This window comes from Ictidomys tridecemlineatus, chromosome 6 (genome assembly GCF_052094955.1).
Source record: "Ictidomys tridecemlineatus isolate mIctTri1 chromosome 6, mIctTri1.hap1, whole genome shotgun sequence".
Taxonomy (NCBI): Eukaryota; Metazoa; Chordata; class Mammalia; order Rodentia; family Sciuridae; genus Ictidomys; species Ictidomys tridecemlineatus.
Genome location: NC_135482.1, coordinates 66,513,075 through 66,529,475, shown reverse-complemented (window position 1 = coordinate 66,529,475; position 16,401 = coordinate 66,513,075). Strand labels below are relative to the sequence as shown.

Below are 16,401 nucleotides of genomic sequence, written 5' to 3'. Positions count from 1 at the left end.
TCTCAGAAGGGAAGGGGCATTGTCAAGGGGTTCCTTGCATGGGTAGTGGGAAAGAGAGTTTCTCAGCCCTCCAGACTCCCAGCAGGGCACATACCTTGGCACCAGGAGCACCAGGGAATCCAGGACCACCAGCAGGACCAACGGGACCCTGGAGAGAAGAAACAGGAGAGGCGGGGGAGGAGAGGTGAATGCAAATCCATCTGGGCAGAATCTCTTCAGCCCCCAAAGGGAGACACCCCACCTCAGACTCCTTTCCCACTTAGTACTGATTTTGCTCTGTGTCCATTGTGGCTGAAAGTTCCTGGATAGAAATTATGCCCACTGCCTATGTCCCCTATGAACTCCACAGAGATGCCTTGCTTTGCTTATCTTCAGAAGGTAAAGCAAGTTTCTGAGTATATACGTGGTGAGAAAGCAGTCATTTCTTTGATCTCCTAGCTTAAAAAAGATCGCTGGAAAGTGGCAGAGAAAAGTGGAGCTTCTAAGCTTGATCAAGTTGCTCAAAGAAGATTCCTTCTCCCTCTCCCTCCTTTCCTACAATAGTCAGCTGCTGCTGTGGTACACCAGGACAATGTGCACCCTGCAGTCTTCGTGGGCTACTCAATGGGACTGAACAGGCTCAGCCTCCTACTGAGGACAAAATGGACTTACCGGAGGCCCAGCGGGACCTGGCTGGCCATCATTGCCCCGGGCACCCTGCAAGTAAGGAGAAAGAGGCAGCCATGTGAGAAGTGTCTGTAGGTCCAGTTGTTCCACTCACAGCCCACCCTCACAGAAAACATGGGAGACAGACAAGTGCAGGGGCATCACAGGGCTGAGCATGAGGAAGGCTAGGTATGAGCTACAGGAAGCCTGTGAGGGATCCCCTCTATGTCATCTGCACCTGAGGGTGTCAGAGGGCAGCTGTGAGCTTATTCTCATGTTAATGAAGCTTAGGTGATTTCCCAAGTAGCCCATCATTTCTTCATCACCGGCTTATAACCCAAATATCCCCAGCTTTAAGTCTGAGTTATCAACAACACACTTGGTGAATTGGGTGAAGGGAAATGAAATAGCCCAGCAGTGCCCTTGACTCAGTCTGTGCTGCCTGTGCACAGAGGAAGCACTTGCAAGGCTTGATTAGGCATGGTTAAGGCATGTTTAGGTCTTGGTTAAGGTCTCCTCTTGGTAAACTCCAGGCTGCTGCTGTGCTCTGGCCCCTCCCCACATTACCTGATCTTAAGAAAAAAGGAGCTCAAAGGATATCTCCTGGTGGCCCAGGAAGCAGCAGCTCCATGATGGAGACAGAGCACCAGACTCACTGAGCTCCTGCCCTTGGAAGACTCAGCTTTGCAGAGCAAGGCAAGGCTGCCAGTTCCTTCTCTACAGCACTTGCAATTTGAGGGTTTCCCAGGTAATGAACACCTTCTAGATCCTCTCTGTCAAGGCCCCATAGGGTCCAGGGAACTTGATCCTAACTCCAGGAGCCATCTAACTAGGCAGAGCCAGGTCTGGGACCTGGTCCTTGGCAGGGGCCCCCAGCAGGTCAGGAGGAGACCTTGCCCTAGCTGAGCATTGCCTGCCAGTCTCTGTCTCTCTTCAGAAGCCAAAGGAGAAGGATGCTTTGTGAGGAGCTCTGCTGTAAATAAGACTCAATCTTCCTCCTGACTATGGTCCATTTCTCCTGCCTGAGATTCTGAACTGACAGTCAATAGGAAAACAAGACAAGACTTAACCAAAGAGATATCAGAGAAACACACAGCCTCAGGATTCCTGCAGCTCTTTGGACTTCCTGGCTGCTTTGGAAAACTGTGTTCCTGGGGAAGCCATGGGGCACTCTTCCTCCAGGGGTCAGCCAGCAGAGCCCAGGGCATTAGCAGAAGGGAGCTGCCTCACTGTCCTAAGAGGCCAAAGCTAGGCCAGAACCTGCCAACTTTCCTTGCAGCAGGGCTGAGAAAAAAGGTACCATCTGGCCCAAGGAAGGGAACTCATGAGACAGCATGCCTCATTCTGGAAGTCCAGGCTCAGAAAGCCACTGGGATGCCTCAGAGTGGAGGCATAGGCAGTGGGAGGTTCGGGGCAAGGAAGGGCTCAAAAATAATGGTAGTCAATCTTCTAAAACAAATCTTAAACACTCACTGCCAGTCTGACTACTGTGGGGACCAGAAACAGCAAGGAGAAGAGAGACGCAAGGCCCACTATACCCAGCAAAGAGGGAGAACAATATCAGGGGGTGTTATCCTTATCCCTCATGGTTGAGTCACTGTGGCTCAGAATCTTGCTTAAAAGCCCCCAGCCAGAATTCTGCTAGTCTGTTAAGCCACAGGGTTTCTTGGCAAGCCTGATACCCTCTCATCTTCTTACTCAAAGTGACCCTGGGGAGAGGCACTTGAGCACCTCTGACTGACCAGTGGGGGTCAAGACGGCTTATTATTTCACCCATCTGCAATTGAGGGAAGTTTCTGCCAAATAAATACATCGTATGGGCAGCAGCACCACTGAGTGAAGCCATGTATTTTGGCTAGCCCTGGGAGGAGGGGCCTCTGAGCTTGGGTGGCTGGGGTAGGAACCAACAGAAAGCTTAATCTTTCCTAAACACGGCTTTCATCACATCACTCGCCTGACCAAGCACCTACAAGGCCTCTCTATTGCGAAGGGATCCAAGCTAACCGCCTCCATCTGGCACCTGCGCCCTCCATTGACTGCCAATCCCCTTGCTAGTAATTTCCCACATTAACTAGAGGCCAGCAGAGTCTGAGGCTGCAAAGCACCATTTGTCTTAAGCTATTTAACCTTTCTGTTTCCTCTTGAATAAAATAAGGAGAAGAATAGAACCTACCTCACAGGATGTGGGGGAAAATTAGATGAAGAAAAGCATAAAAGGTATTAAACATAAGAAGGGCCCAGAAGATGGGAGGCCACCGGTATCATATAGCATCACTAGTGGCACTATCAAGTGCACATGCCCATGAGTCAAAGCTGGACTCTTGTTACTCTTTTCTAAGATACCATCATCTGAGCAACCAGGAACAGCAGAGCTAGTTAAGTTTCTCCATAAATTCCAATTGGAATGATTGGGGAGGGGTGGGGGATGCTGAGGGGTTACCTGAATAATCCAGACTGATTAAGAGAGAACCCTGCTCTCACCAACCAACCCTCTTATATTCCTCCCTGTCCTCCCACTGTGCAGGCCCAGCCTGGAGATTTTTTTATGGGCACAATCAGGATGAATTCTTCTGGGATTACAATACTCCCTATACCTTGCCAAGTTGTTTTGAGGGTCAAGTGTAATAAGCATGTAAACCCTAAAGTGTTGGCATATGGTGGCATTTGGCTTTGTTGATTACTTACTGCAGCACCAGCAGGGCCAGTTCGTCCTCTCTCACCAGGCAGGCCGCGGGGACCCTGGAAAACATAGCCCAAGTGGGAGTTGGCTTAATAGTGCTCTGTGTGATGACTTCTGCCTGCAACGCCTGCCCACATCCAGGAGGCTAAGGTGAGGAATTGCTGATGGCACTCCCTTCCTGGCTAGCCCACAACTCCCCAGAGCACCCACAGGGTTTTCTGCCATAAAACAGAACTCAGGAGGGCTCCTATTGCTATCTATAGAGAACCTTGTTATGGGCACTTCTTCTTAGAATAGATGAGCTTCCAAAATGGTGAGAATAAACAGAATTTTAAAAATTGAAATATAATTTGAGTGTGTATTCACAGTGCTATTACAAGGAAATGCTGGTGAAACCTTGAACAAGCCATCTATCTAGTACGTGTTGCTTTTTGCTCATAATCTGATCAAATCTACAAAGCTGGGATATCTACTTGGCACAAAGAGAAAACTGGTGTTTGAAGTAAAGCCATCTGATAGGTATTAGGAAGGCCCTGAGGATATCTGGTGGCCTTCCTGCCAGTGACGTTCATACTCACCATTGGACCTGGAGAACCATTCTCGCCAGGGGAACCACTCTCACCCTGAAAAAAAGACACACAGGGTCAATGTCTGGAGCCTCGGCTTCCAGAAAACTCCCAAGAAAGCCACTGAAAAGCCTGGTCATCTCAGCTAGCACTGACATACTGTAACAACTTCAGTCTTCTGAGGGACAATTCGCAAGCCAGAGAGCCTACTGTTCATCCACCGGGAAGCAAACTTGGGTATTCCCAACCAACACTGTTCTAATGTTCTAGCTCCATAAATTCTGCAGCATCTCCTTGGCTGGAAAGAAAGGCTTTGTGTTTTGGCTATCCCTCGCTATGTACTTTCTAGTCCCTTACCTTTACACCCGGAGCACCAGCTTCTCCCTTAGCACCATCCAGGCCTGGGTAACCCTAAAGAATGAAAGAAAGCATTCAATCACACTTACAGGAACTCAGGCAGGAAGAAATGCACATTCTTTTCTCCCAGGCAACCCTTTTCTTGCAACTCCCACATCCATGATACTTACTCTGTGACCTTTGACACCAGGAAGGCCTGGAGTTCCTGGGAAGCCTCGAGCACCCTGCAATCCAAGGAAGAGATGCTCAGCACAGACTAGAATGGGTGAAGGCTACCCTGGACTGCTAAGAGCCTGCAAAGCCAGCCCATTCCAGCCACCAAAGAGGCGCATGCACCTCAGCATCTGGATGGCTTATTCAACCAGACCCTGAGCCCTCACCCTTAACCGCCCCATCTGTGTTCACACAAACAAGATTGTAAGCATAAATGTGTGACACAGGCAGGCACCACCAGTACTTGATTTTAGTTGAAGATAATTGAGTTGCATGTGCTGGATGGTGCAAGAAGGGAGACTCTGGGAAAGATGTTTGAGGCCAGGAGAGGTGGGGCTTTACCTGAGGGCCAGGAAGACCTCTTTCACCAGATTTTCCAGGTTTTCCAGCTTCGCCCTGAATGAAGAGAGAGGACTTCATTTTTCTCAGAAGACATGTTAGCACAGCTGGCCTACCCCAGAGCAGCATCTCTCCCTAGCCTTCCGTGCCTTTGCCCACCAACTTATTCATGTCACCCACTTTCCTCAGATTCCCATTCCTCAGATGCCTCTCATGGTCACAGTTTATTCTTTTGCAAGCTCCTTGGTCCTTGTCAGCCTCCACCTTCTCCTGGCTGGCTCTCTTTCTTCCCCTGGCTGGGCTCTGCTGGCTGGGCTAGTATGCCCTAACCTCAAGAGATGTTACTATCTAATGCTATTCATAAAAGCAGCTTGAAAGCACCAACTCTTGTCTGTTCACTTTATTTGCATCCTTTGTAGACATCCTGACTCAGGCTGAGCTTTTTCTAACTCATTTACAATTGAGATAATGTTGGGGCGTTGAATGATTTCTCTCTTTGTTTGTTCTTCTCAACATCTTTCCCATCTTTCCGCCTTGTGTTTTTCCTCTCCCTTCTCAATTTCCCTTCCTGAGGCTAATGATGTTTTCATTATTTCCTTTCTCATTGGATCCAAACAGTCTCCAGGAAACTTGAAAGCTAAGTCTCAAGTGGGCATGCACAAGGAAGGTAGAATCAGAGTTTTGGACTGACTCTTCTTGTTCCTCAAGATGCTTCCACCCAAGTGCCTCCCTATCACCCCCCAGAACACACCCTGTCGGGGTCTTTTCAAAGGAGGAAAATTCCCATTTGACTACCCGGGTATACTCACATCATCACCAGGTTTCCCAGGGAGGCCAGGAGGACCACGGGGACCCATGGGACCCTACAAACAAAGTAAAGATGGTTAGAGGGGGAGACACCTAATGGTGGACAAAACTCAGGGATAGTAGTTTTGAAAACCCATTCTCCTATACAGAAGAAAGATCAGAGTCAAGGTGCAGAACAGATCATTGTCCAGGAAGTGATGGACAACGCAGGCTAGGGCAACCCCCAGAAAGAGGACTGTCATGTCAGAGTTCCCGAAGGCCTGGCCACACTTGGTTTTCTTCCAGAGTTCTTCCATAGCCAGGAAGTGACATCTTAATTTTCCCTGGGCCATCTCACTGTGGGAAAGAGCTGGCAGAACCCAAAAGGGGATGGCAGCTAGGGTCCGAGGGGTCTATCATCAGAGGCTCTCCAGGGTACAGTGGGGCCCCTGCTGCTACTCACAGAGACGCCAGGTTCACCAGGTTCACCAGGGTTGCCTTGAAATCCTTGAGGACCCTAAAAAAGAAAGTGAGGATATCAGGCTGACCCCCCACAAACTGTGCTAAGATACCAGAGAGTTTGACAGGCACCTACAACACCCCCAAGAGGAAAAAACTCAATACTTACAGGAGCACCAGCAGGACCTGGAGGTCCTCGAGGTCCCATGGGGCCCTGTATTAGAACAGAAAATCAGAGGTTTACTTATATATACTTCACCAGTGGCCTCCAAGATGCCACCTTCTCCCAGTCAAACGCCTGGACAAAAGAAGATACTCTATGGGCAGGGGCCCTACAGTGGCTGCTCCCTCTTATTTCCCACTCCTCACAAAACCATCCATTTTTATTTATAGGCACCATTTGGATAGAGAAGTTGGCCTTGCTTTCTCCTGGATAGGAGCCATGTTTACTAAAGTCTGAGTTTCATTTAGCATGTGCCAAGTCAGGACTGCAGGGCTGATATTTCCTGCTGGAAGTCTTGTGGATGCTGGAGAACAGTGGCTGCTGTCTGCCTTCTTCAGTTCTCATTCCAAGAGCAATAGCGACTGGCCTTCTAACACATCAACTATATGTATCTCTCCATCCTCCTTTTTCTTAGTCACTCCAGTGCATCATTAAAACTGGCATCCATCACCATTAAAAAACAAATATGTTGGGCTAACTAAAGGGTCGGTTACATAACTGAAGGAGAAGAGCTGCTCTAAGCAATTATCTACAAAACAGAGATTGTCAGACTCTCTGGCTCTGCTAAGGGCCACCTCCTGCCATTTGGGCTGCAAAGAACTGTTGTCTTTTCTTACCATTGGTCCTTGCATTACTCCCATCTGGGCACCACCAGCCTTCTCATCAAATCCTCCAGCCATCTGGGCAGCAAAGTTCTGCAAATCAACCCAACAACATTAGGAGGTTGAGAAGAAGTAGGCTCTTCCCACTTGCTGGGCAGCTGTATCAAGAGATAAAGAAGTCTACTTGGATAATCTCTGTTAGAGACTAATCTGGCATTAATCAGAATTACCAATGATACCTGAGAAATAGTTTGGGGAATGTTACTAAGTGATAGTGGCAACACTTGATTAAATCCTATTCTTTTTACACTTGAAAAAAATTACAGTGGCAAAAACATTTCACTAGAAGAAGAAGAAGTATTTGGAGGAGTGTCAGTTCCTTGTATTTCATTGTATAGAATTATTTGTATGCCCTAAAACATTACATACACTATTTAACATATATTGAGAAATATAGCTAAAACATCACTTTTAAAGGTGGTCTTTGTTCTCTAATGCCCAGCAAAGAACTAAAATCAACAGTCTTGAAATATTTCAGTAAGGGATGTAGTAGGCGTCTGTGAGCCCGTTCAAGTTTGAGAATTTAAAACACAGCAAACATCAAAATGGCAAACCTGCAAAAACTGGGCAATAATATAATTTGTTGATTGGTTTAATTCCAAGCACGACTTTAGCCACACACCTTTACTCAGTGGGGCTCTTTCATGCGAATGAATAGTTGCTTGGAATGTACTTGGCAAGGACCAAGAATAAATGTCTTCCAAGGACAGTGGTCACTCCTCTTCCAAAAAAATACAAGTGCCCAGTCATCCTTTCCCTAAGCCCCTAAACCCACCTCCAAGAATCAACCACATGGCACAGACATCAGGAATCCAGGTAACTGAAAACTTTCTTTACAGAAACCCAGTGTGTGTGTGGGAGGGTGTCAGCCTGTAGCACCGCAGTCTCATTCCTAATATGTGATTCTATGCAATTATAGGGCTGGGGGCAAAGCCCAAGGACAAGCTATGTACACACTACTGGCAGCCCTGGGAGCCATCCAGGTAAGTGCAAGTAGCAATTTAGAAACCACATTTCTGGAGAGACAGCCTAAGGGAAGGGGAAATAAGGATACTTACTCCACCGAGGCCAGAGGGACCGGGAGGGCCAGGAGGACCAGGGGGGCCAGGATTACCAGGGGTTCCAGGTTCTCCATCTCTGCCACGAGGTCCAGGAGGACCCTTGGCAGAAAAAGAAAAAAGGCATCAATGGAAAGCATTATTAAGAGCCATCTGATTATAGGCAGCTCTTGAGGACATAGTCAGGCACACATAGGCCTTGGACGACATGGGGAGTCTACAGAGGTCAAGCAGTGTTGTTCTCTACTCACTTTTTCACCTTTGTCACCACGATCACCTCTGGGTCCTTGTTCTCCTGCAGGTCCCTGAAGGTAAAGAACATAGATGACCACAAGTTCAGGAACCCGCAGATCAGTAACCCAGATGCAGCTAGGGAGGGATGGGGGAAGAAACTTCTTTCTTTCTTACCTGGGGCCCAGGAGGTCCTCTGGGTCCTGTGATCTGTGAAAGACCCACAGGATGGCCAGTTAGAGGAGTGTACAGGCAACAACCACTTAGAGCAACGGATGCTCATGATAGGAGAATAATTTGTACTTACATCCTTGATGTCTCCTGGTTCTCCTTTCTGTCCCTGAAACATCAAACATTCACAGAATTAAGCTGAGTAAACCACTAAACCCCATCTAAAACCGTGCCCAGCAGTCCCAGTATTGAGGTGCCCTCTGAAACAGACATCTTCTGATGTCTAAAGAAATCATCAGAACTGGGGATGCAGCTCAGGAGTAGAGCAAAACCCTGGGTTTGATGGCTAGTACCATTAAATAAATAAGTAAGTAGATAATCTCAGACTGGATCAGCCTAGCATGGCTTCTGAAGAAGTACAAAAGGAAATGAAAAAAGCCTTTACCTTTGGTCCTGGTTTTCCTGCAAAGGAAAAAAAAATAGAGGAGATGGTAAGATTCTTCAGATGGATAAGTTCTTGTCACTCAGACACTCTTTTTAGAAGATCAAAGGACATAACCAAGGAAAAAGGCTGCTTCTTGTTGCTTCACTGAACCTTTCTATTGGAATGTTAAGGTCACAGTGTCCCTAGGGTTGTTGAGAACCCATGAAGAATAAAGGTGTCTCAGATTTTGCTATTCAAAAAGCAGGCAGCATGCAAAAGAACCAGCAGGGTAAAGAGAAAAGAAAGAGCCCAAGATGGAATCAGCCACCAAGGAAGAAAGTATGAAAAATTCTCTTTCCCCCAAAGGGCCAGAAGCCCTTCTCAATGCTAAACCCTCCCAGAAGAAGAGTTAGGGACTTAGAAAGTCTTACATTAGAGTCGTGTCTCCTTGAAGCAAGCACAAAAAAACAGTAGGACACAGAAGTTACCAAAAGCACTGCAGCCAGGGCCATCCCAAATCCCAAGTCAATCCCCCTCCCACACCACAGCAGCAAATCCTAGGGCAATCAACACTTCACTGGCCTGGACCCCTCAGAAATGATGGGAAGTCTGTACATACAAGGAGCCTGTGGTAGGGAAGTGTTAAGGAAAGGCAACTTCTCGCTCCCTTTTCAACTGTCCTTTCTGAAAGGAACAGTGAGGGCTACCTAAGAAGCCTAGACATGTATCACCACTCACTCTGCAGTGAGCCAGGACATTTGTTTGCATGCTAGGGAGGGGTCCCCTGCACATATCATCATCCACCAGCACTGGTTTGAGCGGGGAGTAAATAACTACCCACCAGAGTGCAGGCACATGGGGTTCTACCCTGGATCCATCTTCACTCTTTACCACTGAACTCCAGAACCCAGCCCCTCCTCCTCCTGTTAAAGTTTTAATTGGTGGTCAAGTTCAAGGGAGTTAAAAGCAAAGAGGAAATACCACCAATGTCCCATATCTCAAAGTAGAATCCCCCTCCTCTGTCTCCCTACTCACCCGCAGAGGTTTCTCCATACATAGGACCATATGCGTGGAGGTCTATAGAGATACAAGGTGTAAGTGACAGAGGAGGAATTAACTCATGGTTTGGCTAGAGTATTTGCTCTCCATTTCGGCTCTAGTAATTTGCAGATATGATTTCAGAGAAGGTACTTTTGTGGAATTACATCTGTATTTCCATATGTGTCAGAAGCATAGTTTTTGGAGATGTTGGGTGAGGAAGGACCCCTCTAGTGTCCCAGATTCACTGGGTTTCAACCTGCAAATGAGAAGTGGCCTTTCCTTTCTGCCCCTTTCTGCTGCTGGGGTCCCATGGATAACCAGCCCTTCTGCTTTGCAGAGGTTACCAACATCCATGGCAGGGTGGGGGGGTGGTATTTGCTGTGCCTGCAAGTAATTTATTTATGTTAAACAATAAATAAATAAATTACGACCACTGGTAGTGGCGAGGTCAGCTGGGCAGATGGGGCAGCACTCTCCGAAGGGGATCTCAGGGCTGAGGCAGTCTTTCACGTCTTCACAGATTATGTCATCGCAGAGGACAGTCCCAGTGTCACAGACACAGATCCGGCAGGGCTCAGGCTTCCATACATCCTTATCATTATACCTCTGCCCATCCTGCAAACAGCTGCCAGCCTCCTCTGCACCAAGTGGGGTGGAGCAAGCAGAGAGCGAAGGGCAGGTGGGGTGGAGAGCCAGAAGAGAAAGAAAAAGAGGTTGCAGTCAACTTGACATCACTCAAATGCTGAAGAATGTGGACCACAACTAAGAGAGAATTTATAAATTATTTTTCGAAACATATCATTCATTCTTCCATGTATTCCACAAATATTTAGTATGTGCCTTGTACTCTGCTGTTTATTCACAGTGAAAATTCTGACCCAGCAATTAAGATGGAGGGGACTATATTCTTTTCATCCATCCAGTATGGGGGAGATCTGGTGATGAGGGTGATTTGGAAGGTGTGCAGGAAGAGGACTCTGAGCAGTAAGCCAAGGAATTTAAAAGTAGAGAAGACTGGAAAATGGTGAGAACACAAAGCCAAAGTACAGAGAGGTCTTCTTTTTCACCTTCCTTTAGGAATCGTGGAATTTGCTAAATACAGCTGACAGCTAAAATCCAGTGAGAATGTAGAAAATTCGATCCACAAAAATTAGAATCTATGAACAGCCAGGTTCCACAAAATGTGTACATAAGGGAAAAGAGTCAGGGAAAGGAGAGGCTATTAGAATTAGAATATTGCCACATTGTTTACACCATGTTAGCATTAGGACCGACTTAGGAAGAAGAACAGGCACATTTGAATAACACACTTGGGGCCAGGGCAGACAAATAAATGACTTGAAAGATAAGCCCGGCTGAAGGGACCCCACCCCACCCCAGTGCTGACCTCTAGAGTGCCCCCCCCCAGAGGCCCTGTCTCCATCTTCAGACAGCACCTCAATTTGTGGACAGGAGGCTTTAAATGCTCGGCCTGGGCTAAGATTGGCCCGACCGGTCTTGGCCTCCTCCAAGAATGCAGACGAAGAATAGCACCGGACTGGTCCCTCTCCACCAGTGCCCTGCTGTCTGGAATTCATGCTGCAAATGAAACCTGTGCTGACAAGAGCAGTCCTTAGAGCGCCAAGGGCTGAAGAGCCCGCACCACGTGCTAGGGAGCGCCCAGCGCTGTTTTTCTCATCAAAATCCCCAAAGCAAAGGCAACAGCAGTGGATGAATAATAGGATAGAGCCACAAACCCAGTAAGCGTGGAGAGCTACGGACCCGCCCACTGCTCTTGAAGGAGAGAGCAAATCTCAAGATAAATGTTTCTCTTTTCTTTTTCACTAGAAGAAATCCATTTACCCTTTAGGTAAGATAGTCAACGGGAAAATGAGGGGATCCCAAAGGAAACATCGAAGCTGCTGGGTCACACCCACCGCTAAAATGAAGGAGATGAGCAAGGTGAAAGAGGAGAGGGGGCGTCGGTAATGGTGCCCATTCTAGACTATGGAAGAGCCCACTCCCACCCTAGAGGGCTGGGGAAGGAAAGGGGGCGATGCCGGGAGAGGCGGGTGCGTCGAAAAAGCGGATCAGATTTCTCCAGGAAGAGCCGCCCGCGGGATGCGCGGGCGCAGGGGCGGGGCCGGGCAGCGTTGGGTGTGAGAGCCACTGGCTGACTCTTTGTGGCTGAGGCTTTGGACGCGGCTCGCCCGCAGACACTGGGAGAGTAAAAAGTGGGATTAAATGACTGCCCCTGAAAGGAGCCAGCACCGTAACTGGATCCCTTAGGTGTGGACGGAGGAGAACAGCGCTACCATAATTGCTGCACGAAAACGGCTGCAGATAGCATCCCAGCGCGCCTGATCCGGTTCCCTTCATTACCCAAGCGCTCTATAAGTGATTCTTTGTGGCAGGCCAATTAAAAAGCTACCTCTTTCGGGGAACTGTTTGCTTTGCCGCCTCTTCGCATAGGGCTGGAGCCCGGGAGGTGGCGGCGGGCTGGCACAGGGGGGCATTGTGGGAGAGGGGGTCGGGGAGTCCCGGGGAACCCACCGGACCTAGCCTCTCATGAATGGGGCTTTTCTCGAGCGCATACAGAGCCCAATTCACAGGTCTCCGCGAGGAACCAGTTTAAATAAATACGGGCAGGGTTTCAGCCCCATCTGGAAGCCATCGCTGCCAATCTCCTAACTCAAACAGCCTTACAAAGGAGGATTGAGGTCTCTCCCCTGAGCCAGGGGCGCTTTCAGAGGCGAGGGCTGTGAAATGCAGATGTGGGTCAAAGAAGCCGACGCCAAGAAGTTTCTCAAACTCGTGGAAAGATGGGGAGGAGGGGCGTGGCAGATTCGAGGTTTCTGACATTCCTGACGTCCACGCAGGCTGCGCGTTTCCCCCACGTCACTTCTTTGGATCTGCGGACCCCAGGCGGCGCCGAGGTCGGGGGTGCGCCCTGAGTAAACCGGACGAGGCAGTGTGTAAAATCAGTGGTTCAGATGCTGAATAACTTCCCTTGGGAGAAGGAGCGACTGGAAGGTTTGGACCCAAAGAGCTACGGAATTCACCCTGTGCCTGAAAAGAAGCGGCAGTGAACGCTCTGCCGCTTAACCGAGCCCCGATGATCTCAAATGAAAACTTGGGGAATTATTTTAGTCACCCTGTTAAATCTCATTGGGCACTAAAGCGAGGTCAGTCAGGAAGACAGATTTGTTGGATGTGTGCTTGCAAATTTTGTAAAAAAAAAAAAAAATACAGTCAGTCTGAGCCTAGACGACGTCCAGACACGCCGTATTCCCCCAAATGATTCGGAGCGGGATTCAGCTTAGTAAACTACTGGGCGATGCAGCCAGCCTTCTGCTCCTGGCTTCCTGCTGCATCGCGGACTCCAGCCCTGCCCCCGCCGGAATCAGTAGTTCTAATGAACGGAAAGTCCGCCTGGGTCCGCCGCCTTCCAAATCATCTCTGGCGACAGCCTGGTGGCAGGCGAGAGCGCACAAAGCCTACAAGGCAGAGAGACTTTGATCTCCCCTCCCCCCAAAAAAGTTTCACCTGCGATTGATTTACAATCTGCAACATACAAAGACGGGGCTGGAATCCCAGCCATCGGAAACGTGCCCAAACACGTGGAAAAAAATCCTCTTTACCTAATACACTTTCCAGGCTTCGTTTGTCCTGAATATAATCCCAGACAGTGGACTTTTTGAAAAGGGGCAGTGGAAAGGTGCGGTCCGAACTGCCTTTGGACCAAACTGTAAAACTGCCATCTCTAACTATATTCCGCTGAAACAGTCACAGCAACCAACCAGCCGTGTCCCCTTACACACACACACACACACACACACACACACACACACACACACACACACCAGCAGCCTGGCTCAGTGAGTTCCAAAAGCTTAGAAAAGTATCTCATTGTAGTACCTCTGGAAGGTATAGGGGAAGAAGACCTCAGTCTTCTGGGGTGCTATTTTCAGGGCCATTTGAAGAGCTGGTCTGGTTCGAATGTTATCGCCTTTCAGAAGGCCTCTCCTACGGGAAGTTTCTGTAGCCTTCACCAGAAGAGGGAAGGGAGGAACCCGAGATGAGGGCTGCACCTTACTCTGGGTCCAGCCGGGAGGGGAGGGAACTCAAGAAATGCGCCGAGGTCCCCTAGCGCCTCTCCGCAGCCTTTCTTTGTGGCCTCAGATTTCAGCCCACCAGTGTCAGAGTTAGTCCTCTTTGTCTAACTCCTCTTTGAACCCCTTAACCTCCAACCCCTGGAAGGCTACGAAGTCATCCTTTTCGCTTCCTCGATCGATCTCTTTCCTAGTTCTTCTAAATTCGATGGGCCATAATCTGTTTTGCTGAACTCGAAGTGCATTAGAAAGGCGAGCTGAATGCTTGTGGACCTATCAGAACTGATGGAAAAGAGCACGTTTATATCGGTGCACAAACTTCTCGAATCCGACACTTTACAAGTTCAATATTCTCGCTCAATATAGAGACCTGCAATTGCCTCCAGCCGCGATCCGCACTGAGGACGCTGGAACCGAGCCCTTCACTTGCAGAACTCGGCTTAGTGAGTCCCTCATATCCTGCGCCTAAATCTCGAGGCTCAACCACTCTGAAAGCCTTTCTAACACCGACTCATCCGCTCCGGAGCCGCAGCAGACTGGGGACGAGGATGAGAAAGGACGCATTGAAGGGAAGCAGGCAGGGACTTGTGGGCTACTTACGGAGATCCTGGCCCTGACACCGAAGGACAGCGGCAACGAGCAGCGTCAGCAGTACCAGCGTCTGGGGAGCCCCGAGGCGGATCATGGCTCACCGCGGGGCCTGGCGGAGCCGGGCCCGAGCGGAGAGCGGCGAGGCGGCAGGAGCGCGGCGCGGGTCCGGGTCTCTACCGCGCCCTCATGCAGAAGGCCCTTGGTTTAGAAGGAGAAGGCGGGAGACCCGGCAGCCCAGCAGCGCTCTGCGTCTTCTCCCGGCAGCGGCGCCCGTTATATGCACCCGGTCCCTCTCCAGGCTGGCAAATTCACCCAAACCGCGGGCCGCCCCCCGGCCCCCTGCGGGGCTGTAACCTGAGACCCCGCCCCCGGAGCCCGCCCGGGCCCAGCCAGAGCCCGCACCTGCCCGGGCCGGATCCCCCTCTGCGCCCGCCAGGCTTCTTGCCCCCCACCTCTGTGTGCCCAGTGGCCTGATCGGGCGGGGCGATGAGATGGTCCCCAGCTCCCCCCCTCCACCTGGGACTGTGACACTGCCCTCTCCATCCACAGGCTGGAAGGGGGGGCCTCTCGGCCCTCCCCTCGGAGTTCTACCGGGGTTGGAGGGGAGGGGGTTGTTTGCAGAGGCACATGCCAGGAGCCCTAGACCAGGACCGAAAGGACAGGGAGGAAAGAGGAAAGCAATAGCAGTAGGGGGAGAGGGGCACCGCGTTGGCGTTTGGAAGTGGTGGCGGAGGGGAGCCTACGAATTGTCCGGGGTCCTAAATCTTGAAGACCGGTTGGTAGAGCCACTTTTGGAGATTGCCCCGACCTATCTTCTAGCACTTTCTGGGTGTACCTGGCTCTGGACTCCCACCTGGAGATTCAGAGCGATGCCCCCCTCCCCAATCCCTCCCCCATCTAGCTAAGCGATGAAAGAGTGTCCTCTGGAGACTAGGCAGACGTTGGCCTGAGCAGACAGCCAGGAAAGGGGCCTGTGTGTTCCTGCACAGAGAGACCTGTGTGAAGGTGTGGGGGCAGGGGCAGGCCCTAGGAAGGGGCTGAAGGAGCCGCAAAGAACCTAGGGAGCTGAGACAAAACGGTGCACGGTGCACGCTGCCCGGATGGAGGAGGGGGCACTGTCTACTTCCAGGCTCAGACGTGGTGTCTACTGTTCCTGGCGGGGGTCCGGGAGTCCCCGCGGGGGAGTGGGCACTTCTAGTAGGACTGGCCAGGGACGGTTGGTCAATGTGCGGCCCAAGCCAGGGAGCCAGGAGGCCGCTCCAGCTGGACCAAGTTCTGTGAGCTAGGGGAGAAGCGCCAGAATTTCCTAGTTGGTCCCTTGGCCCTCTGTTTCCTACTTCACCTCGCCTCCCCCCAGTGACTGCCTTCCCGCAGCTTAGCCCAAACAGCTTTCTCCCCAGCCCAGCTGATTTCCTCTTTTGGGCCTTGGAGTCTTTTTTGCTATCAACGAGGAACATTTCCCGTACAGACCTTCTTCCTCATGAATGAGATGGTGCCCAAAGAACGTAAAGCAAAAATGAAATTCAGAGTTTAGGATCTTACTAAAGCAGACCTTTCCTCTCCGGGGAACTGGGTTCTGTGGAGGTTTACTCCTAGACATCACCAACCGGGTTCACGTTTGCAGGAGGGTTTGGGCTTCCCCCCTTCCCACCTCACCCTTTGAAGATTCTCAAACTAGAAACAGAAGTTCCAAGTGTGTGACAACTTAATTTCTGTGCAAGTATGCTGGCTGGAGAGAGGAAAAAATAATTCTATTATTTAAAAGATGATTCTATGTTTTGTACAGTCTGGATGGGGAAGTTGAAGGATTAGACCACTGTAGAACATCTCCTTTATCTGTCATAAACCTTCCTTGTCTCCCAAT

The 16,401-nt window shown here is 50.0% G+C and overlaps 1 protein-coding gene across 3 annotated transcripts in view; it reads right to left on the bottom strand.

Moving 5' to 3' along the window:
* The window catches only part of Col2a1 (collagen type II alpha 1 chain), a 30,917-nt gene extending 16,060 nt beyond the window's left edge, over positions 1-14,857 (bottom strand). Inside the window, exons 1-18 of one of the 3 annotated variants that reach the window (XM_005324868.5) lie at positions 14,547-14,857; positions 10,287-10,493; positions 8,836-8,852; positions 8,527-8,559; positions 8,397-8,429; positions 8,240-8,293; positions 7,989-8,090; positions 6,886-6,963; positions 6,215-6,259; positions 6,050-6,103; positions 5,610-5,663; positions 4,804-4,857; positions 4,419-4,472; positions 4,249-4,302; positions 3,904-3,948; positions 3,331-3,384; positions 652-696; positions 95-148 (exon numbers count right to left, since the gene is read on the bottom strand). In XM_005324868.5, coding sequence (XP_005324925.1) covers positions 95-148; positions 652-696; positions 3,331-3,384; positions 3,904-3,948; positions 4,249-4,302; positions 4,419-4,472; positions 4,804-4,857; positions 5,610-5,663; positions 6,050-6,103; positions 6,215-6,259; positions 6,886-6,963; positions 7,989-8,090; positions 8,240-8,293; positions 8,397-8,429; positions 8,527-8,559; positions 8,836-8,852; positions 10,287-10,493; positions 14,547-14,631 — 1,122 coding nt within the window. In that variant the 5' untranslated portion in view covers positions 14,632-14,857. The remainder of the gene's footprint in view (positions 1-94; positions 149-651; positions 697-3,330; positions 3,385-3,903; positions 3,949-4,248; positions 4,303-4,418; positions 4,473-4,803; positions 4,858-5,609; positions 5,664-6,049; positions 6,104-6,214; positions 6,260-6,885; positions 6,964-7,988; positions 8,091-8,239; positions 8,294-8,396; positions 8,430-8,526; positions 8,560-8,835; positions 8,853-10,286; positions 10,494-14,546) is intronic. The other 2 variants (XM_078014781.1, XM_005324869.4) reach the window with 2 other exon arrangements.
* Between the last annotated feature and the right edge of the window lie 1,544 nt (positions 14,858-16,401).